The sequence below is a fragment of the Acanthochromis polyacanthus genome, chromosome 6 (assembly GCF_021347895.1).
Source record: "Acanthochromis polyacanthus isolate Apoly-LR-REF ecotype Palm Island chromosome 6, KAUST_Apoly_ChrSc, whole genome shotgun sequence".
Classification (NCBI taxonomy): Eukaryota; Metazoa; Chordata; class Actinopteri; family Pomacentridae; genus Acanthochromis; species Acanthochromis polyacanthus.
In genome coordinates this window covers 25,815,745-25,841,672 of record NC_067118.1, presented here as the reverse complement: position 1 = coordinate 25,841,672, position 25,928 = coordinate 25,815,745, and the positions used below count along the sequence as shown (strand labels likewise).

Sequence of the window (25,928 nt, the reverse complement as noted above, 5' to 3'; positions counted from 1 at the left end):
AAAGCCACTGCTGAAAAAAAGCTCACGTGAAATCTCGCCTGGAATTCACCCAAAGGCATGTGGGAGACTCCAAGGTCAACTTGAAGAAGGCCCTTCCATCTGGTGAGACAAAAACTGAGCATTTTGGCCATCAGACTAGATGCAATGTTTCACAAACACCAAACACTGGACATCACAACAAACACATCATCTCCACTGTGAAGCATGGTGGTGGCAGCATCATGATGTGGGGATGCTTCTCGCTAGCAGGCCCTGGAAGGCTTGTAAAGGAGGAGGACATGAATGCTGAAAAATATCATCAAATCCTGGAGGATAATCTGACTCAGTCTGCAAGACAACTATGATTCAGGAGAAGATTATTGTCCAGCAAGACAACAACCAGAAGTGTGCAGCAAAAGCTACACAGAAATGATTTAAAGACAAAAAGGTGAATGTTCAGGAGCGGCCAAGTCAAAGCCCAGATATCAATCCAGTTGAAAACTTGTGCCTGGACTTGAAAAGTGCTGTTCACTGACCATCCCCGAGTTACCTGACAGAGCTTGAGCTGTTTTACAAGGAAGAATGGAGAAGAATTGCAGTGTCCAGATGTGTATGGCTGACTGAGACATTTCCACACAGACTCAGAGCTGAGATTGCAGCCAAAAGTGCATCTACTAAATACTGACCTGAATGAAGTAAAAATGTGTGCAATCATTTAATTTACCTTAAACATTTTTAACTAGTTGACATGATTGTATAAAAATCTGTTGTCACTTTGATATTAAAGCAAATGTTTGCCTAAAAAGCCTAATTATATTGACCATGATTTTATGTAGAAAACAATAAAAGGGTGAAACATCCAAGAGGGGTGAATAGTTTTATCGGCATTGTATATACTGTCATCTGATGAAATTCATTAAATGTAAGCAACCATTTTCATATATGACTTACGTGTACATTGTGGAAGTCCAGGAGACCACAGACTATTTATGTCACATGTCAGGTAAGGTGCTCCTTTCATAATGTATCCAGAATTGCACTGGAGTGTCACTGCACTGCCGTGCCTGTATGGAGGTCGAGCACCTTCTTTCCACATGCCATTTTCAATCTTAGGATCTTTACATTCAACCTCTGCAGGCAAAGAAATTTGAAATTAGACATATTAATCAAAGCTGAGATGACATGGTAAAGAACTACGAAAGTTGGGATGGAAAAATAATTTAAAAAGCTTACTGGTACATGTTGGAGGAGCAGGTGTGAATGTTCCATTCTCAGAACATGATAATGATTTTGATCCATGGAGCGTATAGTCATTTCTACAGCTGTACTGTACAACTTCACGGTATTCATAGGACTCTTTGTTTGGACTGAATTTGCCATCCGCAATGTCAGCTGGAGGATCACATTTCAACACTGCAGGAAAAAAAAACATGCATTAAAATAAAAACAGACAGTGCCCATTTAATTATGTATGTATAAGCCATGTATGAACACACAAAGATTACCAACCTTCACATACAGGTAACCTGTCCATCCAACCTTGGTCTCCACAGGTGATCTCTCTCTTACCAACCAATATATAACTAGTTAAGAGGAGAAAAAAATACTTAATAATTCCATATCACTTGACAACATTGAATACTACGCAATCCCTACTGAACATCCACTTCAAATTAAATCATTTTTGTTTATTTTTATATGGAAATATTATGGGAGACAAGATTTTTGTTTAAATATGTGACTCTCATTTAGTGTATAAAGATTAAACCTCAGGACATGAATTATTTCATACAAACCCTTCATTACAAGTGATCACAGCTTTGTCACTAAACAGTGCTCCATTAGGGTAGTCAATCTCTCCATTATCCACTACTCCAGCTGAGCCACAGTTCTTTCCTGAAACAAGGAAACTCTGACAATTAGGTTCCCTTCTTACAAATTACTGGACAATGTTATGTACAACTAAGTGAACAGTCTTGTCACCACATATAATCAAAAACAACATTTATCATTAACAGCATTTTTAAGTAAAATACATTCTCCAAACTTGAGAATATTACCAGCTTGAACTAGGCGTGAAATACTGCTGCTATTGGAAATTTAAATGTAAAATAAAGTGACAATATTCACTCTCGCATTTAAGCAGCACAGGACTCCAAATCCCAGCTGAACAAATGATGACTTTAGACCCTCCTGCAGAAGTGTAGCCCACATCACAGCGAAAATAAGCTTTGTGTCCATCTGGGAATGTGTTTAAAAGAATGTCGTTGTCACTCAAATCCATGTTGGGTCCTCCAACAGGCTTGGAACAATTTTGAGCTATAATAAAAGAAAATTAAAGAGAGAGATTAAAGACAGAGATGGAGAGGATCAATGTGACAGAGGAGGAAGTGTATAGTAACTGAGGCAAAGTTAACCTAAAACCAAACACCTTAGTTTGTGTATATAATAACACATCACAGGCTTATCCACACTGCACTCACCTTGAGCAGTTAGAAGGCCAAGGCTCAGGAGGAGGAGAGTAGAGGCAACCATGACTGACTCTGTTCAGTCTGATTCAAGCCAGTCAGCTCTTACTCGTAAGACAAAATCAATGTGAATCAAACATACAGACATTTAACTCAGTTAGGATGGTAATACTAGCTAGGACCCCATTCACGTAAGTTTGTCACTGTGGAAGACATTAGCTAGAAGACCTGTAGCTCATGAAAACATGCGATTATCATTTGAGTTACTATACTTGCCTGACCTAAAAAAAAATGCAATACTAAGCAGATGTAGTTCAGGCTGGAATGCTTATTAATAGAAATAAACATAAATAGCTCGATTCGAGAGTTTGTATATTGGTCAAAGGCTAATCTTTGTAAGCAAATCGCGTTTTTACGGGCTTTAACACACCAAACTCAATTCAAAATCTGTCTGTTTTAGCACACTAACGTGACTCTGCTCGTCTGGGTAATCTTATCGAGCTACTTCTTTAATAAATACCATGATATATTTCATAAGTAATTGGGCGTACGTTATGAAAAACAGAAGTACGAAGCTGCTAATACAGAAATAAAATTCCTGTCTGCAATACTGGCAAGTCATCCATGTTGCTCTCCGTATTCTCCACCTGAACACACTGTGGGCGGTTACGCGTTACAGTAATAACGGCGTGAAATACTCACTAAATCGAAAACAACTCAGAGAGGACTTATGTCTAAATTACCACTAGATCATCAGGGTGAATGGACTTGATACGGCGTTTATCTGACTGTCGGAATTTCCTGATATTAATTTGCTAAATTCGATAAAGTGTACTAGGCTGGGCGAGCTAGACCATAGGTAGCTAACGCACCAAAAATGAAAGTTAACCCCACTCGATACGCTGTTAAGTCCCGTTAATGCCGAATAGCTGCTCTGTTTCCACTTAAATCAAAAAAAGGGTTAAACTTACCCAGCTGCTCAACTGAACGGTAATACTCCCAACGGTGAGAGCTTCCTCCACAACGGCAGCTGGGGATTGTGTTGACGGTTGCGGCGACTTCTTCCCGGACATAGGCGGTGCCAAGTGACGCATGCGTCATCGCCCACAATACAACACAACGAATACCGGAAATCACGGATCACGTGGGTTCCCAGAAAACGTTTTATGTGGCAAATAAATAAATAAATAAATAAATAAATAAATAAATAAATAAAGATAGATAGATAGATAGATAGATAGATAGATAGATAGATAGATAGATAGATAGATAGATAGATAGATAGATAGATAGATAGATAGATAGATAGATAGATGCTATACCATGATTTACATATTTATATTGTTTTATACAAGGTATATTTTTTGCATTATGGATTTCCACAGTTTTGCATACTGTGTATTTACAATACTGTACATTTTGCAAATTACGTATTGCAAATAATTATATTTCCTTAAGTACGTTTCAGTTATCTATCTATCTATCTATCTAGTACATCTAGCCCCTATGATCCATATTCTGGAGTCCCCTTCCTCACATATATAGGGTCAGTATGGCAATAGCTGACCCAAACATCCCATAGAAAACTTGAGATGACACACAACTACTCTGATTATGCATATAGCATTACTGTTGTGACATCTTAAAAGTGGAATGCAAAAACTATTCCCTTCATTTTCCCGAAAGACTTTGTCCTCCTCTGTAAATTGTGTCTGCTTATGATTGTTCACAAAACACAACATTTCAGTGGTAACAATGCAGAACATCAAACAAGGCATTCTTGAGTATGATGTAATGGACTCAACCCAGGGTGGGTCAATAAGAGGAAGTGACCTTCCTGCAGAGCACTGAGTTACTGGTCTTTACAAGAATTGTTTATTTTCCCACCCTGCGTGAGGGCGTGACCAAAAACATACAGATTCTTCACATCCTCCTTTCATTTTGTTTCGGCTTTCTAAAAATTCAAAGTGCAAAGCAACTAAAACTAGAAGAGCAAGAGATACAGCAAGACAAAGTTGAAAAATTGAAATTGCTCTAAGGATAACAATGAGTTAAGCCTTAGATTATTTTCCATCTTATTCCAGACATCAAGTCATGATTTTAATTGTCATGTACAATCCTCATTTTTAAAGTCCAAGTGACCACCAGCAATTAATGTCACATGTCTGGGTAGGTTCTCATCTCATCATGTATCCGGTATGGCAGATCTGCATCAGCATCTGTATGGAGGTCAAGAACCCTCCACCCAGTCACCATTTTCAATCCTGGGATCTTTACATTCAACCCCTGCAGGCAAAGAAATTGGAAAACATGTAAGAATACAGTTATTTTTCTTTGTGACTTAAGTTTCAAAATTAAAACACAAAAACATATTGGAGAACCAGACTGGAATGTTCCATCATCAGAACATGATAAAGATTTTGTCATCAATCATTTTTACAGTTGTACTGTGCAGCATCTCTACATTCATAAAATTGTTTGTTTGGACTGAAAGTGCCATTTGCAAAAACAGGTGGTGGCTCACAGGTCAACACTGCAAAATCCAAATGGCATGTATTAGAATGGAAACATCCATTAAACACATTATTTGTTAGATGGTTCTAAATTTGAGAATAGTACCAGCTTAAGCTAGCTCTGAAATACTGCTGCTATTAGGAATTTGAATGGAAAATTAACAGATAATATTAACTAATGCTGAAGAACTGAAAATGTTGAGGTTCTCTTTGGGAGTGACCAGGATGGATAGGATCGGGAATGAGTACATCAGAGGGACAGCACATGTTAGAGGCTTTGGAGATAAAGTCAGAGAGGCCAGACTGAGATGGTTCGGACATGTCCAGAGGAGAGAGAATGAATATATTGGTAGAAGGATGCTGAGATTCCCACTGCCAGGCAGGAGGCCAAGAGGAAGACCAAAGAGGAGGTTTATGGATGTGGTTAAAGAGGACATGAAAGTAGTTGGTGTGAGAAAAGAAGATGCAGAAGACAGGGTTAGATAGAGGAAATTGATTCGCTGTGGCGACCCCTGAAGGGAAAAGCCAAAAGGAAAAGAAGATTCACTAATGCATTTGAGCTACACAGGACTCCACCCAGAGGAAAATTTTACTGCTCAAAGCTTGCTCTTCTACAGCTCAGGAGACAAATTTGAGATTCTCATGTCAGCCTCATTTTAGTTTCTATTTTGTCTAAAGGTTTCTCATATGGTTCTCCTAAAATTCACTAGGAGAAATAGGTGAGACAGGATAATTAGAGGGAGTCATACTTGAGACTTGTGGGAGATACCTTGCTAATCTCAATACAGTGTGTTTAATGGCTCCTTTATTTCTCCTCTGGAAAAGAAAATGAATAGTGGAGCAATGTGTGAGACTCACTCACACCTCCACAACAGCACAACAGACTCGGAGTCGAGCCCCAGCCTTCTGGGTGTGAGACAGCCACTCTACCCACTGAGCTATGCCACCCTATGCATATATTAATCTGCACACACACACACACCTTACAAATGCTGCAACAAATAAGAAGTTGCCAGGATGCAGCCCAAACATCTTGAGGCACTTATAATAATATATGGTGACTTCAATCATGTCACCCTCTCCTCCCACTTGACTGGATTTATCATTCTAAACACCACGGATCATCCACTCATAATATCGTGATGGGCCTCTCTCTGGACTGTAGGACGGAGAGATATACACACGTGGACAAAATTGTTGGTACCCCTCAGTTAAAGAAGGAAAAACCCACAATTCTCACTGAAATCACTTGAAACTCACAAAAGTAACAATAAATAAAAATTTATTGAAAATTAAATAATCAAAATCAGCCATCACTTTTGAATTGTTGATTAACATAATTATTTAAAAAAAACAAACTAATGAAATAGGGCTGGACAAAAATGATGGTACCCATAACTTAATATTTTGTTGCACAACCTTTTGAGGCAATCACTGCAATTAAACGATTTCTGTATTTGTCAATGAGCGTTCTGCAGCTGTCAACAGGTATTTTGGCCCACTCCTCATGAGCAAACAGCTCCAGTTGTCTCAGGTTTGATGGGTGTCTTCTCCAAATGGCATGTTTCAGCTCCTTCCACATATGTTCAATGGGATTCAGATCTGGGCTCATAGAAGGCCACTTTAGAATAGTCCAACGCTTTTCTCTCAGCCATTCTTGGGTGTTTTTGGCTGTGTGTTTTGGATGGTTGTCCTGTTGGAAGACCCATGACCTGCGACTGAGACCAAGCTTTCTGACACTCGGCAGCACATTTCTCTCCAGAATGCCTTGATAGTCTTCAGATTTCATCGTACCTTGCACACTTTCAAGACACCCTGTGCCAGATGCAGCAAAGCAGCCCCAAAACATTACTGAGCCTCCTCCATGTTTCACCGTAGGGACAGTGTTCTTTTCTTCGTATGCTTGGTTTTTGAGTCTATGAACATAGAGTTGATGTGCCTTACCAAAAAGCTCCAGTTTGGTCTCATCTGTCCAAAGGACATTCTCCCAGAAGCTTTGTGGCTTGTCAACATGCATTTTTGCAAATTCCAGTCTGGCTTTTTTATGAGTTTTTTCAGCAGTGGTGTCCTCCTTGGTCGTCTCCCATGAAGTCCACTTTGGCTCAAACAACGACGAATGGTGCGATCTGACACTGATGTACCTTGGCCTTGGAGTTCACCTTTAATTTCTTTGGAGGTTGCTCTGGGCTCTTTGGATACAATTCCAACGATCCGTCTCTTCAATTTGTCATCAATTTTCCTCTTGCGGCCACGTCCAGGGAGGTTGGCTACTGTCCCGTGGGTCTTGAACTTCTGAATAATATGAGCCACTGTTGTCACAGGAACTTCAAGCTGTTTAGAGATGGTCTTATAGCCTTTACCTTTAAGATGTTTGTCTATAATTTTTTTTCGGATGTCCTGGGACAATTCTCTCCTTCGCTTTCTGTTGTCCATGTTCAGTGTGGTACACACCTTTTCACCAAACAGCAGGGTGACTACTTGTCTCCCTTTAAATAGGCAGACTGACTGATTATGAGTTTGGAAACACCTGTGATGTCAATTAAATGACACACCTGAGTTAATCATGTCACTCTGGTCAAATAGTTTTCAATCTTTTATAGAGGTACCATCATTTTTGTCCAGGCCTGTTTCATTAGTTTGTTTTTTTAAATAATTATGTTAATCAACAATTCAAAAGTAATGGCTGTTTTTGATTATTTAATTTTCAATAAATTTTTATTTATTGTTACTTTTGTGAGTTTCAAGTGATTTCAGTGAGAATTGTGGGTTTTTCCTTCTTTAACTGAGGGGTACCAACAATTTTGTCCACGTGTGTAGAAGATCTTTGTACCCACAGCGATCAGGCTTTATAATTCTATAGCAAATAGCAGATGAGCTGACAGACAAATGAATTTACCTTTTGGGATGAATAAAGTCATCTGAATCTTTATTAATTAATTTAAAAAAAATATCATGTGGATTACAATAAAGTCAACATGCTAGATGATTAAAAACAACCAAAACCTTGATCTGAGTCTGAGAATTCAATGAGCGCTTGTGGACATCTCTTCATTTGTTCTCTCTGAGCTTAGTATGAGATGCATGAACTGAAGCTGGGATGAGAATAGATTGAGTTCTTAGAGAGAGCTCTCTGATTTCTCTGCCTGAGATCACAAAGAGACACAAAAGTTGAGAAACTCTGAGAATTATATGAGAGCTTGTTGAGATCTCTTCTGAAACTTTAAAGGAGACTAAACTGAGATTTAGTGCATCTTATTGCTCAGGAGAAAAAAATGAGACACAGGAGAAATAAGCCTTAGTCTCAGTTTGGTGTCACGCAGATCTCAAAGTTGTCTAGGAGAAGTAAATGAGACATTTTTGAGATCTCTTTTTGAATTTTCTTTTCCTCTGGGCAATTCAGTACAAGTGACGGCTGCAGATCCTCCTACAGACATGTAGCCCACGTCACGTGCAAAAGAGACTTCGTTCCCATCTGGGAATGTTTGTGAAAGAATGTCCTTGTCCTTCAAATCCATGTTGGGTCCTCCATTAGTTCTGGAACAGTCTTGAGCTGCAATGAAAACTTGAAATAAGTAAAGTAGATGAGTTGCAGAAATTATGACAAATTAACCTCAACCAAGCACCAGCATTTGTATCTAATCATACAGACTGTACATGACAAGCTAATCTGCAGTGCTGGTGAGGGAGGCCACCAAGACACCTACGACCACTCTGTAGGAGTTAAAAGCTTCAGTGGCTCCGATGGGAGACTGTACATACAACTGTTGCTCAGGTTCTTCACCAGTCAAAGTTTGTGGAAGAGTGGCAAAGAAAAAGCCACTGCTGAAAAAAAGCTCACATGAAATCTCGCCTGGAATTCACCCAAAGGCATGTGGGAGACTCCAAGGTCAATTTGAAGAAGGCCCTTCCATCTGGTGAAACAAAAACTGAGCATTTTGGCCATCAGACTAGATGCAATGTTTCACAAACACCAAACACTAGACATCACAACAAACACATCATTTCCACTGTGAAGCATGGTGGTGGCAGCATCATGATGTGGGGATGCTTCTCGCTAGCAGGCCCTGGAAGGCTTGTAAAGGAGGAGGACATGAATGCTGAAAAATATCACCAAATCCTGGAGGATAATCTGACTCAGTCTGCAAGACAACTATGATTCAGGAGAAGATTATTGTCCAGCAAGACAACAACCAGAAGTGTGCAGCAAAAGCTACACAGAAATGATTTAAAGACAAAAAGGTGAATGTTCAGGAGCGGCCAAGTCAAAGCCCAGATATCAATCCAGTTGAAAACTTGTGCCTGGACTTGAAAAGTGCTGTTCACTGACCATCCCCGAGTTACCTGACAGAGCTTGAGCTGTTTTACAAGGAAGAATGGAGAAGAATTGCAGTGTCCAGATGTGTATGGCTGACTGAGACATTTCCACACAGACTCAGAGCTGAGATTGCAGCCAAAAGTGCATCTACTAAATACTGACCTGAATGAAGTAAAAATGTGTGCAATCATTTAATTTACCTTAAACATTTTTAACTAGTTGACATGATTGTATAAAAATCTGTTGTCACTTTGATATTAAAGCAAATGTTTGCCTAAAAAGCCTAATTATATTGACCATGATTTTATGTAGAAAACAATAAAAGGGTGAAACATCCAAGAGGGGTGAATAGTTTTATCGGCATTGTATATACTGTCATCTGATGAAATTTATTAAATGTAAGCAACCATTTTCATATATGACTTACGTGTACATTGTGGAAGTCCAGGAGACCACAGACTATTTATGCCACATGTCTGGATAGATGCTCCTTTCATAATGTATCCAGAATTGCACTGGAGTGTCACTGCACTGCCGTGCCTGTATGGAGGTCGAGCACCTTCTTTCCACATACCATTTTCAATCCTGGGATCTTTACATTCAACCCCTGCAGGCAAAGAAATTTGAAAATAGACATATTAATCAAAGCTGAGATGACATGGTAAAGAACTAAGAAAGTTGGTGATATGGGAGAGAAAAATGGCGGCGACAGAGTAAGACGTGTGTAACGAGGGCTCCCGACAAGCCTCCCAATTTGAGCTTTTTTCTTAACGTATTTTGTTGAACTTTCAGCGTATTTGGCTCTGTTACGAACACGAAACATTTTAACGTCCCAATAATATTGTAATGGCTGCAAATCTTCGGAAATATAAGTACAGCGGACCACACGGAAGTAGGCCCAACTCAGCCTCGGACCAGAGTTCCTCCAAGACCCAGACGAATGAGTCGGCCCCCCCTTCGCCAAAGCATAGCAAACCTGACACAATGGTGGATCTGAAGGCAGAGGTTCTTCGGGAGCTAAAAGCTGACATTTCGTCGGTGATAAAGAAGGAGATTAAAGAGGCCCTTGCGGAAGATTTTGGTACTCTTAAGTTGGAGATACAGTCTGTGAAGACGGCATTATTCAATAACACCACCGCGCTTCGTGCAGACATGGACCAAGTACGAGTCAAAGTTGTCGATATGGAAAATGGCCTCTCCACTTGGTCTGACGAGATCGTCGCTTTACGGGATACAGTGGCCGAGCTGAAAACTGAGGTGAAGTCGCTGAAGGAGAAAAATGAAGACATGGAGGGCCGAATGAGGAGATGTAATCTGCGCATACTGGGAGTGCCCGAGACCGAATCCAGTTCAACACTAGCAGTGGCTAACATGCTAAAAGACGTGTTAGAGCTGGAGAAGGAGCCGCTTGTGGATCGCTCACATCGCTCACCTGGCCAAAAGAAACCAGGAGGACGACCATGAGTGATTGTGGCTAAGTTACATTATTACCAAGACTGTGTGGAGGTATTACGTCGTGCGCGTACTCGTGGCCCTCTGCACTTCAAGAATACACCGATCACAATTGCCCCCGACTTCACTACATCTGTGGCCAAAGCTCGAGCTGAATTCACGGGTGTCAGGAGGCTACTTCGAGACCGACCAGGCGTACGCTACGGATTACTTTATCCGGCAAGGCTCCGTATCACACATGGAGAGGAAGACGTGATGTTCGTCGATCCTGATATTGCCATGGCATACGTGAAAGATAAAATCCTTCCAAGACCTGGGGACGAACCGTGAGCAGGGACTAAATTGGATAATAATAGTACAGTGTTGTCATCCAGGCTCCCTTCTATTGGACTGCAGCACAAGAGGTGTGTCCATTATATAACTATTTCCTTTTGGTTGTACCAGCTTAATATGCTCATGTCAGTTATCTTGGTGTAATGTTAATCTATGTGTGGGGCGTAATCGGGAGCCCAAGTAGTCAAAGCAGTATTTCTCTCTATAAGCACAGTAATGTGTGGATTTTTTGGTTAGAATGGTTTTGTTTTGTTGTATATCTCCTGGTTCAAATAGGAGAAAGGGTTAGCTATACCGGATCTTTACTGCTGTATAACTTTTATAATGTTTACATGGGTGTAGCTACACACGTGGACAAAATTGTTGGTACCCCTCAGTTAAAGAAGGAAAAACCCACAATTCTCACTGAAATCACTTGAAACTCACAAAAGTAACAATAAATAAAAAAATTTGAAAATTAAATAATCAAAATCAGCCATCACTTTTGAATTGTTGATTAACATAATTATTTAAAAAAACAAACTAATGAAATAGGGCTGGACAAAAATGATGGTACCCATAACTTAATATTTTGTTGCACAACCTTTTGAGGCAATCACTGCAATTAAACGATTTCTGTATTTGTCAATGAGCGTTCTGCAGCTGTCAACAGGTATTTTGGCCCACTCCTCATGAGCAAACAGCTCCAGTTGTCTCAGGTTTGATGGGTGTCTTCTCCAAATGGCATGTTTCAGCTCCTTCCACATATGTTCAATGGGATTCAGATCTGGGCTCATAGAAGGCCACTTTAGAATAGTCCAACGCTTTTCTCTCAGCCATTCTTGGGTGTTTTTGGCTGTGTGTTTTGGATGGTTGTCCTGTTGGAAGACCCATGACCTGCGACTGAGACCAAGCTTTCTGACACTCGGCAGCACATTTCTCTCCAGAATGCCTTGATAGTCTTCAGATTTCATCGTACCTTGCACACTTTCAAGACACCCTGTGCCAGATGCAGCAAAGCAGCCCCAAAACATTACTGAGCCTCCTCCATGTTTCACCGTAGGGACAGTGTTCTTTTCTTCGTATGCTTGGTTTTTGAGTCTATGAACATAGAGTTGATGTGCCTTACCAAAAAGCTCCAGTTTGGTCTCATCTGTCCAAAGGACATTCTCCCAGAAGCTTTGTGGCTTGTCAACATGCATTTTTGCAAATTCCAGTCTGGCTTTTTTATGAGTTTTTTTCAGCAGTGGTGTCCTCCTTGGTCGTCTCCCATGAAGTCCACTTTGGCTCAAACAATGACGAATGGTGTGATCTGACACTGATGTACCTTGGCCTTGGAGTTCACCTTTAATGTCTTTGGAGGTTGCTCTGGGCTCTTTGGATACAATTCCAACGATCCGTCTCTTCAATTTGTCATCAATTTTCCTCTTGCGGCCACGTCCAGGGAGGTTGGCTACTGTCCCGTGGGTCTTGAACTTCTGAATAATATGAGCCACTGTTGTCACAGGAACTTCAAGCTGTTTAGAGATGGTCTTATAGCCTTTACCTTTAAGATGTTTGTCTATAATTTTTTTTCGGATGTCCTGGGACAATTCTCTCCTTCGCTTTCTGTTGTCCATGTTCAGTGTGGTACACACCTTTTCACCAAACAGCAGGGTGACTACTTGTCTCCCTTTAAATAGGCAGACTGACTGATTATGAGTTTGGAAACACCTGTGATGTCAATTAAATGACACACCTGAGTTAATCATGTCACTCTGGTCAAATAGTTTTCAATCTTTTATAGAGGTACCATCATTTTTGTCCAGGCCTGTTTCATTAGTTTGTTTTTTTAAATAATTATGTTAATCAACAATTCAAAAGTAATGACTGTTTTTGATTATTTAATTTTCAATAAATTTTTATTTATTGTTACTTTTGTGAGTTTCAAGTGATTTCAGTGAGAATTGTGGGTTTTTCCTTCTTTAACTGAGGGGTACCAACAATTTTGTCCACATGTGTATGTTGGTCTGTGCTGTTCTGTAATATCCAAGATGCTTTAAAATGGTAATGGCTAGTACTAGAGTGCTTAAGCACCCTCATGGGTGGCCAGTTAACTGTGTAAGTTGGAATGTGAAATCACTAAACCATGCTTTGAAATATAAGAAAATTATGTTGCATTTAAAACAGCTTAATACTGACATAGCCTTTCTACAGGAGACACATGTGTGCTCGGCAGATAGTGCAAGTCTGAGTAAGAAGTGGTCTGGTCAAATATTTCAATCAAATTTCCAAAGCAAATCTAGGGGAGTAGCCATTATGGTTGGCAGACATGTACAGTTCACTGCATCTAACGTGAAGGCAGACACTGCGGGGCGCTTCGTAATAGTAGTAGGTAAGCTATTTACACTTCCTGTCATTTTAGCCTCGGTTTATGCACCCAATTGGGACGATTCTGATTTCTTTAGTACACTTTTCTCAATGATATCAAACATGTCAACGCATAGTATTATACTGGGCGGAGATGTCAACTGTGTGCTTTCATTTATGGATCGCAGTGTAACTAGTAAAGTGACCCTCACCAAATCCGCTCATTCAATTAAGTCTTTTTTGGAGACTTATGGAGTGGTTGATGTTTGGCGCGCCCGTAATCCCTCTACAAGGGCATATTCGTTCTATTCCCCTGTACATATGACATATTCTCGCATTGATTATTTTTTCATGAACAAAAACATTATACACTTGGTGAAGGAGTGTGACTATGGAACCATTGTTATCTCCGATCACGCCCCTCTCTGTATGAAAATGTTTATTCCTGACACACACTTTGGTTTTCGTCCATGGCGTTTTAACAATTTGCTTCTTTCCGATGAAAACTTTGTTAGATTTATCAATGCAGAAATCAAACATTTCTTAGAAGTTAATCAAACTCCAGGTATGTCATTTTGTAGTATTTGGGAAGCTCTAAAAGCTTACTTAAGGGGTCAAATAATTTCATACAGTGCTCATAAAAAGAGGGAAACTTCTAAACAATTGAAACAACTCAACGAAGCAATTTTGTTATTAGATAGAGAATTTTGCTACACTGCTTCTGCAGAACTTGCTAAAAAACGTGTCTTATTACAAACTGAATATAATACTTTATGTACTCGGCAGGCCGAATATTTAATCTCCAAGTCAAAATGTGGATATTAGGAGCATGGGGAGAAAGCAGGGCATCTTCTTGCACACCAATTACGTCAGAGGTCAGCCTATCAAACCATCTCAGCAGTTAACAACAATCAAGGCATTGTATGCACAGACAATGAGGAAATTAGTTCATGTTTTACAAAGTTTTACCAGGCATTGTACTCATCTGATTCTACCACAGAGGCATCAGATTTTGAAGGCTTCCTTAAAGATCTCAATCTCCCTGTAGTAAACCCGAATCAGATTACTGACTTGGAGAGGGATATCTCGGCAGCTGAGATAAGCTTGGCAATTAAGGATATGCAAAACGGCAAGTCTCCGGGGCCAGATGGCTTTACGACTGACTTCTTTAAAAAATTCTCAGATATTCTTGCACCAACGTTGTTGACAGTCTTTACAGAATCTTTGAACGCATCAACGCTTCCACTTTCCATGCGTCAGGCTATTATTACCTTATTACTTAAAAAAGATAAAAAACCCCTGGAATGCAGCTCCTATCGACCAGTGTCACTCCTAAACACAGATGTTAAAATATTGGCAAAAGTTTTAGCAGGGCGCCTGGAGGGGGTGATTCCCACTATTGTTTCACCCGATCAAACCGGGTTTGTAAAAAATCGACAATCCTTTTTTAATATCCGGCGATTATTTAATATTTTATACACTTCCACTCCACCCGGTCAACAAGATGAGGAAATTATAATATCTTTAGACGCTGAAAAAGCTTTTGACCGGGTGGAGTGGAAATTTCTTTTCAAAGTCTTAGAAACATTTCAATTTGGACCGAAGTTCCTATCATGGATAAAACTGCTTTATTCCTCCCCATTGGCAGCCATCCATACCAACAATAGTATCTCATCTTTCTTTCAGCTACAACGAGGTACAAGGCAGGGATGCCCCCTCTCGCCGCTTTTGTTCGTGGTTGCAATCGAACCTTTGGCTATAGCCATACGGCAAAAACAGAATATACAGGGAATAAAAACGTGCGGGCTCGGAGCATAAAATCTCTCTTTATGCTGATGATGCACTTTTGTTTCTTTCGAATCCTTCGGCTAGTATTCCTGCATTGTTGGAGTTGCTTGGCAAGTTTGGAAGGATATCTGGGTATAAAATCAACCTTCAGAAAAGTGAGATGATGCCATTGACATCTCTGGAATCAAATTCTTCTGTTTCAATTCCCTTTAAGCTCAACTCTAAAAAATTTAAATATCTAGGCATTTGGGTGACACGCAGCTATAAAGATCTATACCAAGCAAACTATTCACCCTTACTATCAAATCTTAGAAAGGACATAGCTCGTTGGGAATTACTGCCCCATTCCCTGGGAGGGAGAATTAATTCCGTCAAAATGATAATTTTACCCAAATTTCTCTATCTGTTCCAAAGTTTACCTATTTTTCTCTCAAAATCCTTCTTTTCTAAACTGGGCAGCCAGATATCTTCTTTCATATGGAATAAAAAGCATCCAAGAATAGGCAGCAGGATATTGCAGTTGCCTTGTGGGTTGGGTGGTATGTCGCTTCCCAACTTCATGTATTACTATTGGGCGGTTAACAGCAGAGCAGCGCTGTATTGGTTAAGAAGAGATAATGCTGTACCAAGTTGGGTATCTTTGGAGAAAGCCTCAATAAACTCAAGCTCTCCTGCTGCGCTGCTCTGCTCCGAATTGCCTTTTAAACAGCCCATTTCTTCATATTCTTCTAACCCTGTTGTTATTCACACAGTTAAAATCTGGAATCAGTGTAGACGGTCTTTTATACTTAACAAATTATCGTTCATGGCACCTGTTTCTTACAATCATATGTTTATTCCCTCAATGATAGATGAGGTCTTTAACATCTGGGATCAGAATGGAATACATTCCTTATATGATCTTTATATAAATGATACTTTTGGTTCCTTTGAACAGCTAGTGGACAAATTCAAGATTCCCAAATCACATTTCTTCAGATTTTTGCAAGTGAGAAGTTTTGTTAGGTCAAACTCTGATTGTTTTCCTCTGCGTCCCCCCCGCTCATTGATGGATGATCTTCTGGACTATCGAAATGACATGAGGACGGTTTTAAGCAAGCTCTATTCTCTGTTTGCTTCATATCATGAAACCAACCCAGATGAGCTTAAGGGGAAGTGGGAAACCGACCTGGAGGAACTGATATCAGATACAGACTGGGAAAAGATAATCAAGAATATTCACTCTTCTTCGATTTCAGTCAGACACACTGTGGTTCAGTTTAAAGTGGTCCATCGTTTGCACTGGTCTAAAGACAAGCTGTTCAGGATCGAGCCGGACCTGGATCCTTCATGTGACCGCTGTAAACAGATACCTGCCACCCTTCTACATACATTCTGGACATGTCCAAAACTGTGTGAATACTGGCAAGCAATTTTTGACACCTTCTCTGACATTTGTGGAACGTTGGTGGACTCTTCCCCTCTGATTGCCTTGTTTGGGGTGGTTCCTGTAAATACCCCCTTAGACAGGCATCAAAGAGATATGATTGCTTTTTGCTCATTGTTAGCACGAAGACTCATTTTGTTTAAATGGAAAGATTCATGTCCACCAACTTATGGTCATTGGATGAAGGAGGTGATGAGCCATTTACATTTAGAAAAGATCAGATACTTGACAAAGGGTTCAATTGGAAAATTTTATGATCAGTGGCTGCCATTTCTGTCCTACTTTGAAAATGTGTCTGCTGACAGGCTAACATGATTTCACATGTGTAATATATATTGGGGCTGAAACAATTAATCAATTATTCAAGATTGATTGATTGTTGAAATGACCGTCAGCTAATTCGATGGTCGGTGATAAGTTGTTGGTGGAGACACCCACTCTGGGGCAAGTTTGCAGTTCTAAGGGGGTTTTATATGAGTGGCGATCAGAAAAAAGCAGTTTGGGAGTCATGCACGAACTGAGTGTCCCAGGGGAGGGGTGTTTATTTGTAAATTTACCCCATCCACGGGGTCTGTAATGGCATATTTGGGGCTTCGTACAGTTCAAATTTTGTCAGAGGTGTCATATTTACACACTTTATGTAATTGACCGATTACTCGATTGATAAACTAGTATTCAATAGATTGATCAATTACCAACATGATCGTTAGCTGCAGCCCTAATGTATATTTTATTTTATTTTTTATTTTTTTTAAAATATATTTTCAATTGTGTAGTTTTTCTCTAGATCCGGTATAGCGGGGTGGGGTTTTGTTTGTATGTTTGTTTATTTGTTCCTTTAATTGTTGAAAAAAATAAAAAGACATTGATCAAAAAAAAAAAAGAACTAAGAAAGTTGGGATGGAAAAATAGTTTAAAAAGCTTACTGGTACATGTTGGAGGAGCAGGTGTGAATGTTCCATTCTCAGAACATGATAATGATTTTGATCCATGGAGCGTATAGTCATTTCTACAGCTGTACTGTACAACTTCACGGTATTCATAGGACTCTTTGTTTGGACTGAATTTGCCATCTGCAATGTCAGCTGGAGGATCACATTTCAACACTGCAGGAAAAAAAGAAAACAAAAAATAAAAACAGACAGTGCCCATTTAATTATGTATGTATAAGCCACGTATGAACACACAAAGATTACCAACCTTCACATACAGGTAACCTGTCCATCCAACCTTGGTCTCCACAGGTGATCTCTCTCTTACCAACCAATATATAACTAGTTAAGAGGAGAAAAACATGACAACACTGAACATCCACTTCGAATGAAATCATTTTCGTGTATTTTTATATGGAAATGTTATGGGAGACAAGATTTTCGTTTAAATATGTGACTCTCAATCAGTATTTAAAAATTAAATCTCTGAACATAAATCATTCATTTCATACAAACCCTTCATTACAAGTGATCACAGCTTTGTCACCAAACAGTGCTCCATTAGGGTAGTCAGTCTCTCCATTATCCACTACTCCAGGTGAGCCACAGTTCTTTCCTGAAACAAGAAAACTCTGACAATTAGGTTCCCTCCTTACAAATTACTGGACAATGTTATGTACAACTAAGTGAACAGTTTTGTCAGCAGATACAGTCGCCTACAACATTTGTCATTAACAGCATTTTTAAGTCAAATTTATTCTCCAACAGTGTAGTCACCTTGAGAAGCAATGAGAAGGCCAAGACAACTCAGTGGAAGGAAGGCTATGACACCCATGACAGAATCTGGTCAGTCTGACTGAAGCCAATGAGGCCTTTTTGGAAAAGACCAAATCAAATGTAAGTCAGACAATCAGACATTTAACTTGGTTAAAATAGTTGATGCCAGCGATGAGTCCATTCAAGCAAACTCGGTATGAGTGGTAGACAACAGTCTGACAATACATATACGATTATTCGTCTCTATTCAGTTCTGGTAAAACCAAACCGGATGTTGAAGGTAAGCACGCAAAACAGTTACCTACAGAACAAAGCAATGAGGTTCAGACCTGACCAGTGGTTTTCAACATTTCAACATGTCAGTCATCAGATTAGTTGCCCCTGACACTGAGACATTTAACTCACAATGCCCTGAAGCTTGTTGGAAGATTAGGGCTCTGATGGAACCTACTTTGTGTTTCTCTGTTGATGATGCTGTCAGAGTTTCAGGTGACCAACCTTAAGACATCTGCTGCTAATCTTGAGCTAGAATTCTTCTTCAGTGAAGCCACTGCTCTATAGTATTCCCATGTGATAGATAGCAACTGACTATAGCTGCGTCCTTAAGCACAACAGGACTACAACGATTTTTTTTGGTTTGTGTCTGTGTTTCTGTTTGGTGTTCAGTCAGAAATTCATGTGCATGTGCACTTTGAGCCTTACAAATACAGTCAATAAAATCAGTTCTAAGGTAGGGGTCACTGACACAGGTGATGCAATATATAAATCAGCCGCCACATTAAACTACGCTAAACACAAATATCAACGCAGAACGTAAATGGTCTTTTTAACCTACTTGGAGAAAATCTTACCTATCGTTTCTATTGCTGAGTTAAAAAATGGTTAAACTGACCCAAATGTGAATGAAATGTTTCTGAGTTGCTCAACTGAAGACAAATTCTCCACTACTGAGTTAATCAACACCCCGTCTGGTGTGTCTGTGACCAGTACACAGACACGACTTTGATCGAAGACTACAAAAAGCCACCTTAAAATTCAGCTTCATTCAAATGACGCAAAACCACAAATAAAAAGAGAAAGACAAGAAATGAAAATGGATCGATGTGTCTGACAACATGATTCTGTCCCCCAATATGTCTGCCAACTTTATCAAGCCTTTTATGAAGACTGGGACAACATTCTTACAAGCAGCACTGACAACCTCATGAACTCTGTTGCTGGAAATCAAGCATCGGTTGCTGGTCAGAGTGTGCAGGTTTCTTATAAACGTCCTTTATCCTCTTTGTGCACAGCTTAGCTCAAAAGAGGCAGCGTGTTTCCCCTGACATCCTCCATTGTGAACGTCATGCTGCTTATTCCTCTTATTTCCCTGTGCTAAAAATAATAAATAGAATTAATGAAAGTATTACACACACTAGGTTTATACTTTTCTTCACAACTATCTCGCAACCCCCCACGTTGAAAACCACTGGTCTAAACAGCAGGGTTTTTTTTTTTTAACTGTAGCTTTTGAAGACACAGAGATGGGGTTTAATTAAGTGATCATGGGACTTTGACTGAGACAACAGGAGTTGAAACAAACATGTCTGAACACTGAACTGCAGACAATAACATATTGTGAAATAAATAAATAAATAAAAACTGCAAAAAATCTGGCAGCAAGGGTCCAAGAGAAAAATGCATGGTGCGTTTAGCTGATTTGACTACAGGAAAGCAGTCTGACGACTACACATTGTGGAAATGTAAAATGCTACTTTTTTAAAAATTATTTTTTATAGTCAGCATGCAAATAATTTTTTTTCTGGGATTTTACCAGATATTAAATGCTATTTAAACAGGAAAAATGTAATGAAAAATTGAAAAAGAAATATATATATATATATATATATATATATATAGTTACAATTTGGCACCATTTTTCATCCTTTAATTACTTTTTTTTGTTTGTTTTTGCCAATTTAAATACTATAAAAAAAGATTTTTTTAAGTGTCTTTTTATAGTAAAACATTGTAAAAGTTGGAAGGACCAGTAATGTCTTTACAGTTTTGAGTTTTGGCCTTAGCATTTAATTTTTGCTGTAATTTTACCAGATATTATATACAACTTATTAAAATGAACTGGAAATTGTTAAAAAAAAACTTTGTGTTTTTTTTTTTTACAGTATGGAGTCGGTCCAAGTGCGTCACGCATGCTGCTCCTTTTCATTTACTAAAACAGGCTGTGGCTTATAATGTCACATTGAAACTAACGCTGTAAACAGCAATTTAAACAGAACTTATGTCAGCAGGCCTGAAGGGTGGAGTGACTTCTGCTCAGCTGAGTGCAGGAATCTGCTGATAAGACATTAAAGCAGGATAAATCTGCCGAGCAAAACTAGGCTGGAGCACCGAGTGGGTAGAGGTATTTCAGTGCTGCATGACACTGTTCAAGAGGACTTTCTGTTAGTTCCGGTTGTGCAGTTTGATAAATGATTAGATTTGAACTTACACAGAAGCACAGTGTGTTGCCTCTCGACGTATGCGCCCTGTTGACGGACACACAGGAAGCCTATCAGTGACGCAGTTTGTCCTGCAGTCTGTGGTCCTTAACTAAAACCTTCCAAATTATAACAAGGGCTACAATGAGCTCTCATTATTAAGCATATCATGCATACATTACTTTGTTTAATGGCAAAAAATAGCTATATTTTTAAGTTGTACAAATAATTCTGCTTCTAATCATAATTGATCTTCTATAACTTTTATAACCACAGCAATAAAAAAAAAAAAAGCAAAATCAAGAAAAGCCTTTTTATGAGCTGTGTTGTGTATTTTTTTTCCTTACAGTTTATAAGGGGCTTGAGCAAATCTGCATGCAGAATTAATCTGTGGCTCCTATCCTGCAGTGAAGAGCACCAGACATTAGTATCCTGCCAAAGGCCGAAAGGAAACCACAGTTCCTTTGAAGATGGCATATCTGTTTACAGTGAAGGCTGTCACTTATTTTCTAGAAAGACTTCTTTAAATCATACATTCTTTAAATCATACATGCTCGAGGTGTATGGTGGTCAGTAACAATTTTCTATATTTTAATGGCAACAATGCAGACCATCATGGAAAGCCTTAATAGAGTGTAATGGAATGGACCAAACCCAGGCTGGGCCAATACGAGGAAGGAAACTGAGGTCATGGTCCTCACTGCTGGTTTTCCGGTTTCAAAAAACAAGGTTACAAAAACAGTGACTTCCTTATTTATGTTAGCTCAGAAAATTTCATGACAAAGAAACAGCGCTGAATTTGAAATATTAAATGAAATTAAAATTTGATTATTCTGAAATAAAATCTGACAAAATCTGTAAGACCCACGGTTTTCTACAATGGGAAAGTACTGAATGTGAGATTTTCAGCCTTTGATCTTAAAGATAGATACAGATTAGCCTGGACCAAGACCCAAAACCACTGCAGTTCTCATTTCAAGAATTTTATGGGTGCTTTAAAGCTTCTAATGGGGCATAATTCACAATTTCACAATTCAATATAAGCATGAACATCATGTTTACTACTGATAAAGCATCAAGGATAGTGTAGTTCCAAAAAAAGAAGCAATAAGCCATTGAAAGAGGACTGAGGACAATGAGTAAAATTGTATGTCGGGTTTCTGTGCATTATGTGTAATAAACTATGTCAAGATAGTTGTCATATTCAATAAGGTGTACCTCTGTCTCTACCTCGCCTGTCATGCAGTGTGCAGACTCTTTCTACTTTTGCAGCCTTGACTTCTTGTGTCAGCCTTTCTTAATGGCCTGACTGTGCTCACCAAGTCTGCATTTGGAGAGAATCCATCCCCGCTTTTCTGCCAACTCTTTACATTTTAATAGATAACATATTTCCGGGCCAGAAAGCATTTCCCTATTGACTCACTGTCTGTGAAAGAGATTAGTTTCCAGATATGTGGGTGAGGTATTTGCATTTCTTTATATCCTTTAATAACTAACCTTGTTGTAAAGTCCACACACCTGAATCACTCCTCAAAAAATTTCCAGACTTTACCGACATCAGTTTACACTCATCAACACAAGACGGCGACAGCAGTGTGTTTCTTGCTATGATTTAAGTGATTCAAATATGGAGATGACCTGGGGAAAAGTTTAGGGCATTAGACGCACCCCCTTTTTTTTAAAATGATGCCATGTCTTATTACGTTACATCTGAGAATAGAATGAAAATGCAAACAGCCTAATGTATTCACTAAATTTGATGACATTCACATTGTGGCAAAGTAGGAATCTTTACAGGGCATCAGTAAGCAACGGCTAGTTTCTATTATCTTCATTGGTCACGATCATCATCATCATCGGCATTTTAAAGGGTTTGGTCGTACTTCACTTTATTAGAATATTTTCATGTAAGTGTATTGAACATTTGAGCAATCATGAAGTGACAGAGGACAGTCTGGTAAAGCGATAAAGGATCTGGACAGACTTGTATGTGAGAGTATTTTGGAAACCTATCCTTTGTTAATAACTGCATGAGACATCCTGACTAACAAGCTGACGCATATTTGTTGCACATCCTCACATGTTATCAGAGAATCTCGAACAGCAATAAAACCATAAAACCAGCATCACAGAGGCTGATAACTTTCCAGAGAACCACATCTATAAAATACAGGTCACTGAGCTAAATGACGAATCTGCCTGAAATAAACCTTCTTCTGCCTCTTCTGCATATTGTTCCTGTACATTTGTGAATCGTGCACAGAATTATCAGTAAAGAAGCAAATGAACTCTAGCTTAGCAACGTATAACACAGTGGCACTCTGTGTGCCGAAAAACAGACATTTGACAGGCTCTCCTTTTATATTATTTCCATGGGAGATGGTAAAAAGCAGCATGTAGTTTAACCTGTTGAAAGACAGGTTTCCTGTGTCAGAGCGGATTCTGATGGTGGCTAGGTACACAGAGGTGGTGGTTGGACTGTGGTTATGCGCCTCCTGTTGGCACAGTCATAAATGGGTTGGCCTGATGACAAAAAAAAAAAACAGAAGACATTGCAATGCCATTCTTTTTTCAACTTGTGCTTTGTGCAAAAGATTTCACAGCAGCCAAAAAACAGCGCAGACCTCATCAGTGCACAGAAGTTCATGTTTATAATTTTCAATAGATTATTTCAGGGTGAGAGAAATCTATGGAGGTATTTCAGGTGCAAAATGTTTGAGCACCTGTAACATCGAATTTGTAGTTGTGTACATTGAATTTGTATGTGTACATTGAATTTGTATGTGTATCAGCAAATCTGATTTCCCACGCTCTATGAGTTGTGTACTTGTAAAATAATTTTTTGTATGTGTCGATTTTTTTTCTTCCCACAAATACAACACAAAAATACACATTCACAAATCGTAACTACAGGTGCACAAATCATATTTACAGGTGCACAAATCATATTTACAGGTGTACAAATCCTTCTCTACAAGTCACATATTTCAACACTGACACGCTCACATTTTGCACCTATTGTTGCAGCACACTAAGTGCAAAACATACTTGTGCACCTGTATTGTAAGAAGTGAAGTTGAGGTGAGAATTTTAATATGTGCAAATCTGAATGTGAACTTGTGCAATAAGTATGTGAAATAATTTACCACCAAAATACACAAATTGCTACTTACAACCACTCAAATCCTCCCCACGAGTCACACATTCTCTGTTTTCTACAGGTGCAAATCCAAAATCTACAGGTGCAAATCCAAAATCTACAGGTGCAAATCCGAAATGTACAGGTGCAAATCCGAAATCTACAGGTGCAAATCAGAAATCGTACTTCCGGTCCCGCTGAGATATTTGGTGCAAAACTACAAAACGATCCGATCTGTGTATAAATTCTATGCTCTGAGATTGACAGACTTTTCGGCCAGTCAGGGAGACGCTTTCCCCGCCCAGCCAATCAGAGGTTTTTATTCCGTCTGAGGTCGCTTTACCGACTTCCGGTTGTGGAATTTCACGATGGAGAGAGTGTAGGCAGTTCTTGTTTTGGACGGCTGGTCTGCTCTAATCTCTATAATGCGCATTTCCCAATGACTCAAATAACTTATCCATTCCTCTTACTATATTGAAATCAAAGCCTATACCAGTGGTTGGCGACTGGCGGCCCGCGGGCCAAAACTGGCCCGTCAGGAATAATATCTGGCCCACCAGATGATTTTGAAAATTTGATTTGGCATGGAGCCAAGCCGGTCCGTCACCGCAACACGAAACTCGTGTTGTCGGCTGCTGCCGGGCATTTCCGCGTTTGCACTACTGGTCGGACACGGTTGTACCAGTCAGATTTCACTGAGCAACAGTGTGTGCAAAACATGTGTGTGTCTCGGGAGTCATTTTCAATACATCTGTGATCAGAGACGTGTGTCCCAAGCAGCGGCGATCAGCTGTAGACGCTCCGCTGCTCGCGGTATCGCCAGCCCCGCCGCTGGCGGAATCGGAGCGCACCCGCCCGCAGGTTGGCCCGCTGTTCGATTGTTTACAAACATTTTGGCCCGAAGCCACATCTACTTGCCGACCCCTGGCCTACACTCTCTCCATCGTGAAATTCCACACCCGGAAGTCGGTAAAGCGACCTCAGACGGAATAAAAACCTCTGATTGGCTGGGCGGGCAAAGCGTCTCCCTGACTGGCCGAAAAGTCTGTCAATCTCAGAGCATAGAATTTATACACAGATCGGATCGTTTTGTAGTTTTGCACCAAATATCTCAGCGGGACCGGAAGTACGATTTCTGATTTGCACCTGTACATTTCGGATTTGCACCTGTAGAAAACAGAGAATGTGTGACTCGTGGGGAGGATTCGAGTGGTTGTAAGTAGCAATTTGTGTATTTTGGTGGTAAATTATTTCACATACTTATTGCACAAGTTCACATTCAGATTTGCACATATTAAAATTCTCACCTCAACTTCACTTCTTACAATACAGGTGCACAAGTGTGTTTTGCACTTAGTGTGCTGCAACAATAGGTGCAAAATGTGAGCGTGTCAGTGTTGAAATATGTGACTTGTAGAGAAGGATTTGTACACCTATAAATATGATTTGTGCACCTGTAAATATGATTTGTGCACCTGTAATTACGATTTGTGAATGTGTATTTTTGTGTTGTATTTGTGGGAAGAAAAAAAAATCGACACATACAAAAAATTATTTTACAAGTACACAACTCATAGAGCGTGGGAAATCAGATTTGCTGATACACATACAAATTCAATGTACACATACAAATTCAATGTTACAGGTGCTCAAACATTTTGCACCTGAAATACCTCCATAGAAATCCAGTTGAAATTGTCACACTGTATCTTAACCTTGGACTGATCTGCAAAGAGGAAGAAGGAAAGAGTGAGTATAGAGTGTCATGTTTATTATGGCCACTTGGAGTCACTAAAGTATGAAACTATACAAAAAGATTGTGTAAGAAATATTCTTACACACACATATATGGCCATTATGAAAACATAATATAACAAAATAAAAAATATTATATATATATATATATATATATATATATTATATAAATAATTTCCAATGTCAAAATTTGCAATGTCTAAAGATCAATTCCATCGCCATTACTGTAGAGGAGGGTGTGAATAA

General features: G+C 39.4%; 1 protein-coding gene and 1 long non-coding RNA gene across 20 annotated transcripts in view; both read right to left on the bottom strand.

The window, feature by feature from the left end:
* Positions 1–18,977, bottom strand: part of LOC110953910 (membrane cofactor protein-like) — a 29,406-nt gene extending 10,429 nt beyond the window's left edge. For 7 of the 18 annotated variants that reach the window (XM_051949175.1, XM_051949177.1, XM_051949178.1 and 4 more), the window contains exons 1-7: positions 3,419–3,562; positions 2,463–2,555; positions 2,110–2,298; positions 1,776–1,875; positions 1,489–1,562; positions 1,213–1,392; positions 931–1,110 (exon numbers count right to left, since the gene is read on the bottom strand). In XM_051949175.1, the coding sequence (XP_051805135.1) occupies positions 931–1,110; positions 1,213–1,392; positions 1,489–1,562; positions 1,776–1,875; positions 2,110–2,298; positions 2,463–2,514 (775 nt within the window). In that variant the 5' untranslated portion in view covers positions 2,515–2,555; positions 3,419–3,562. Of the gene's footprint in view, positions 1–930; positions 1,111–1,212; positions 1,393–1,488; positions 1,563–1,775; positions 1,876–2,109; positions 2,299–2,462; positions 2,556–3,418; positions 3,563–9,702; positions 9,883–17,528; positions 17,709–17,802; positions 17,877–18,050; positions 18,151–18,311; positions 18,407–18,716 lie in introns of those variants that run through there. The other 11 variants (XM_051949176.1, XM_051949185.1, XM_051949181.1 and 8 more) reach the window with 11 other exon arrangements.
* Positions 18,978–20,613: 1,636 nt separating this feature from the next.
* Positions 20,614–24,162, bottom strand: LOC127534323 (uncharacterized). Of its 2 annotated transcripts, XR_007942402.1 has the most exons (4): positions 23,962–24,162; positions 23,195–23,311; positions 21,136–21,190; positions 20,814–20,836 (listed from the first exon to the last, which is right to left on the bottom strand). It is a non-coding gene; the product is annotated as an uncharacterized LOC127534323 (long non-coding RNA). The 2 variants fall into 2 exon arrangements; XR_007942403.1 differs by lacking the exon at positions 21,136–21,190 and having other exon boundaries at positions 20,614–20,836.
* Positions 24,163–25,928: the final 1,766 nt, after the last annotated feature.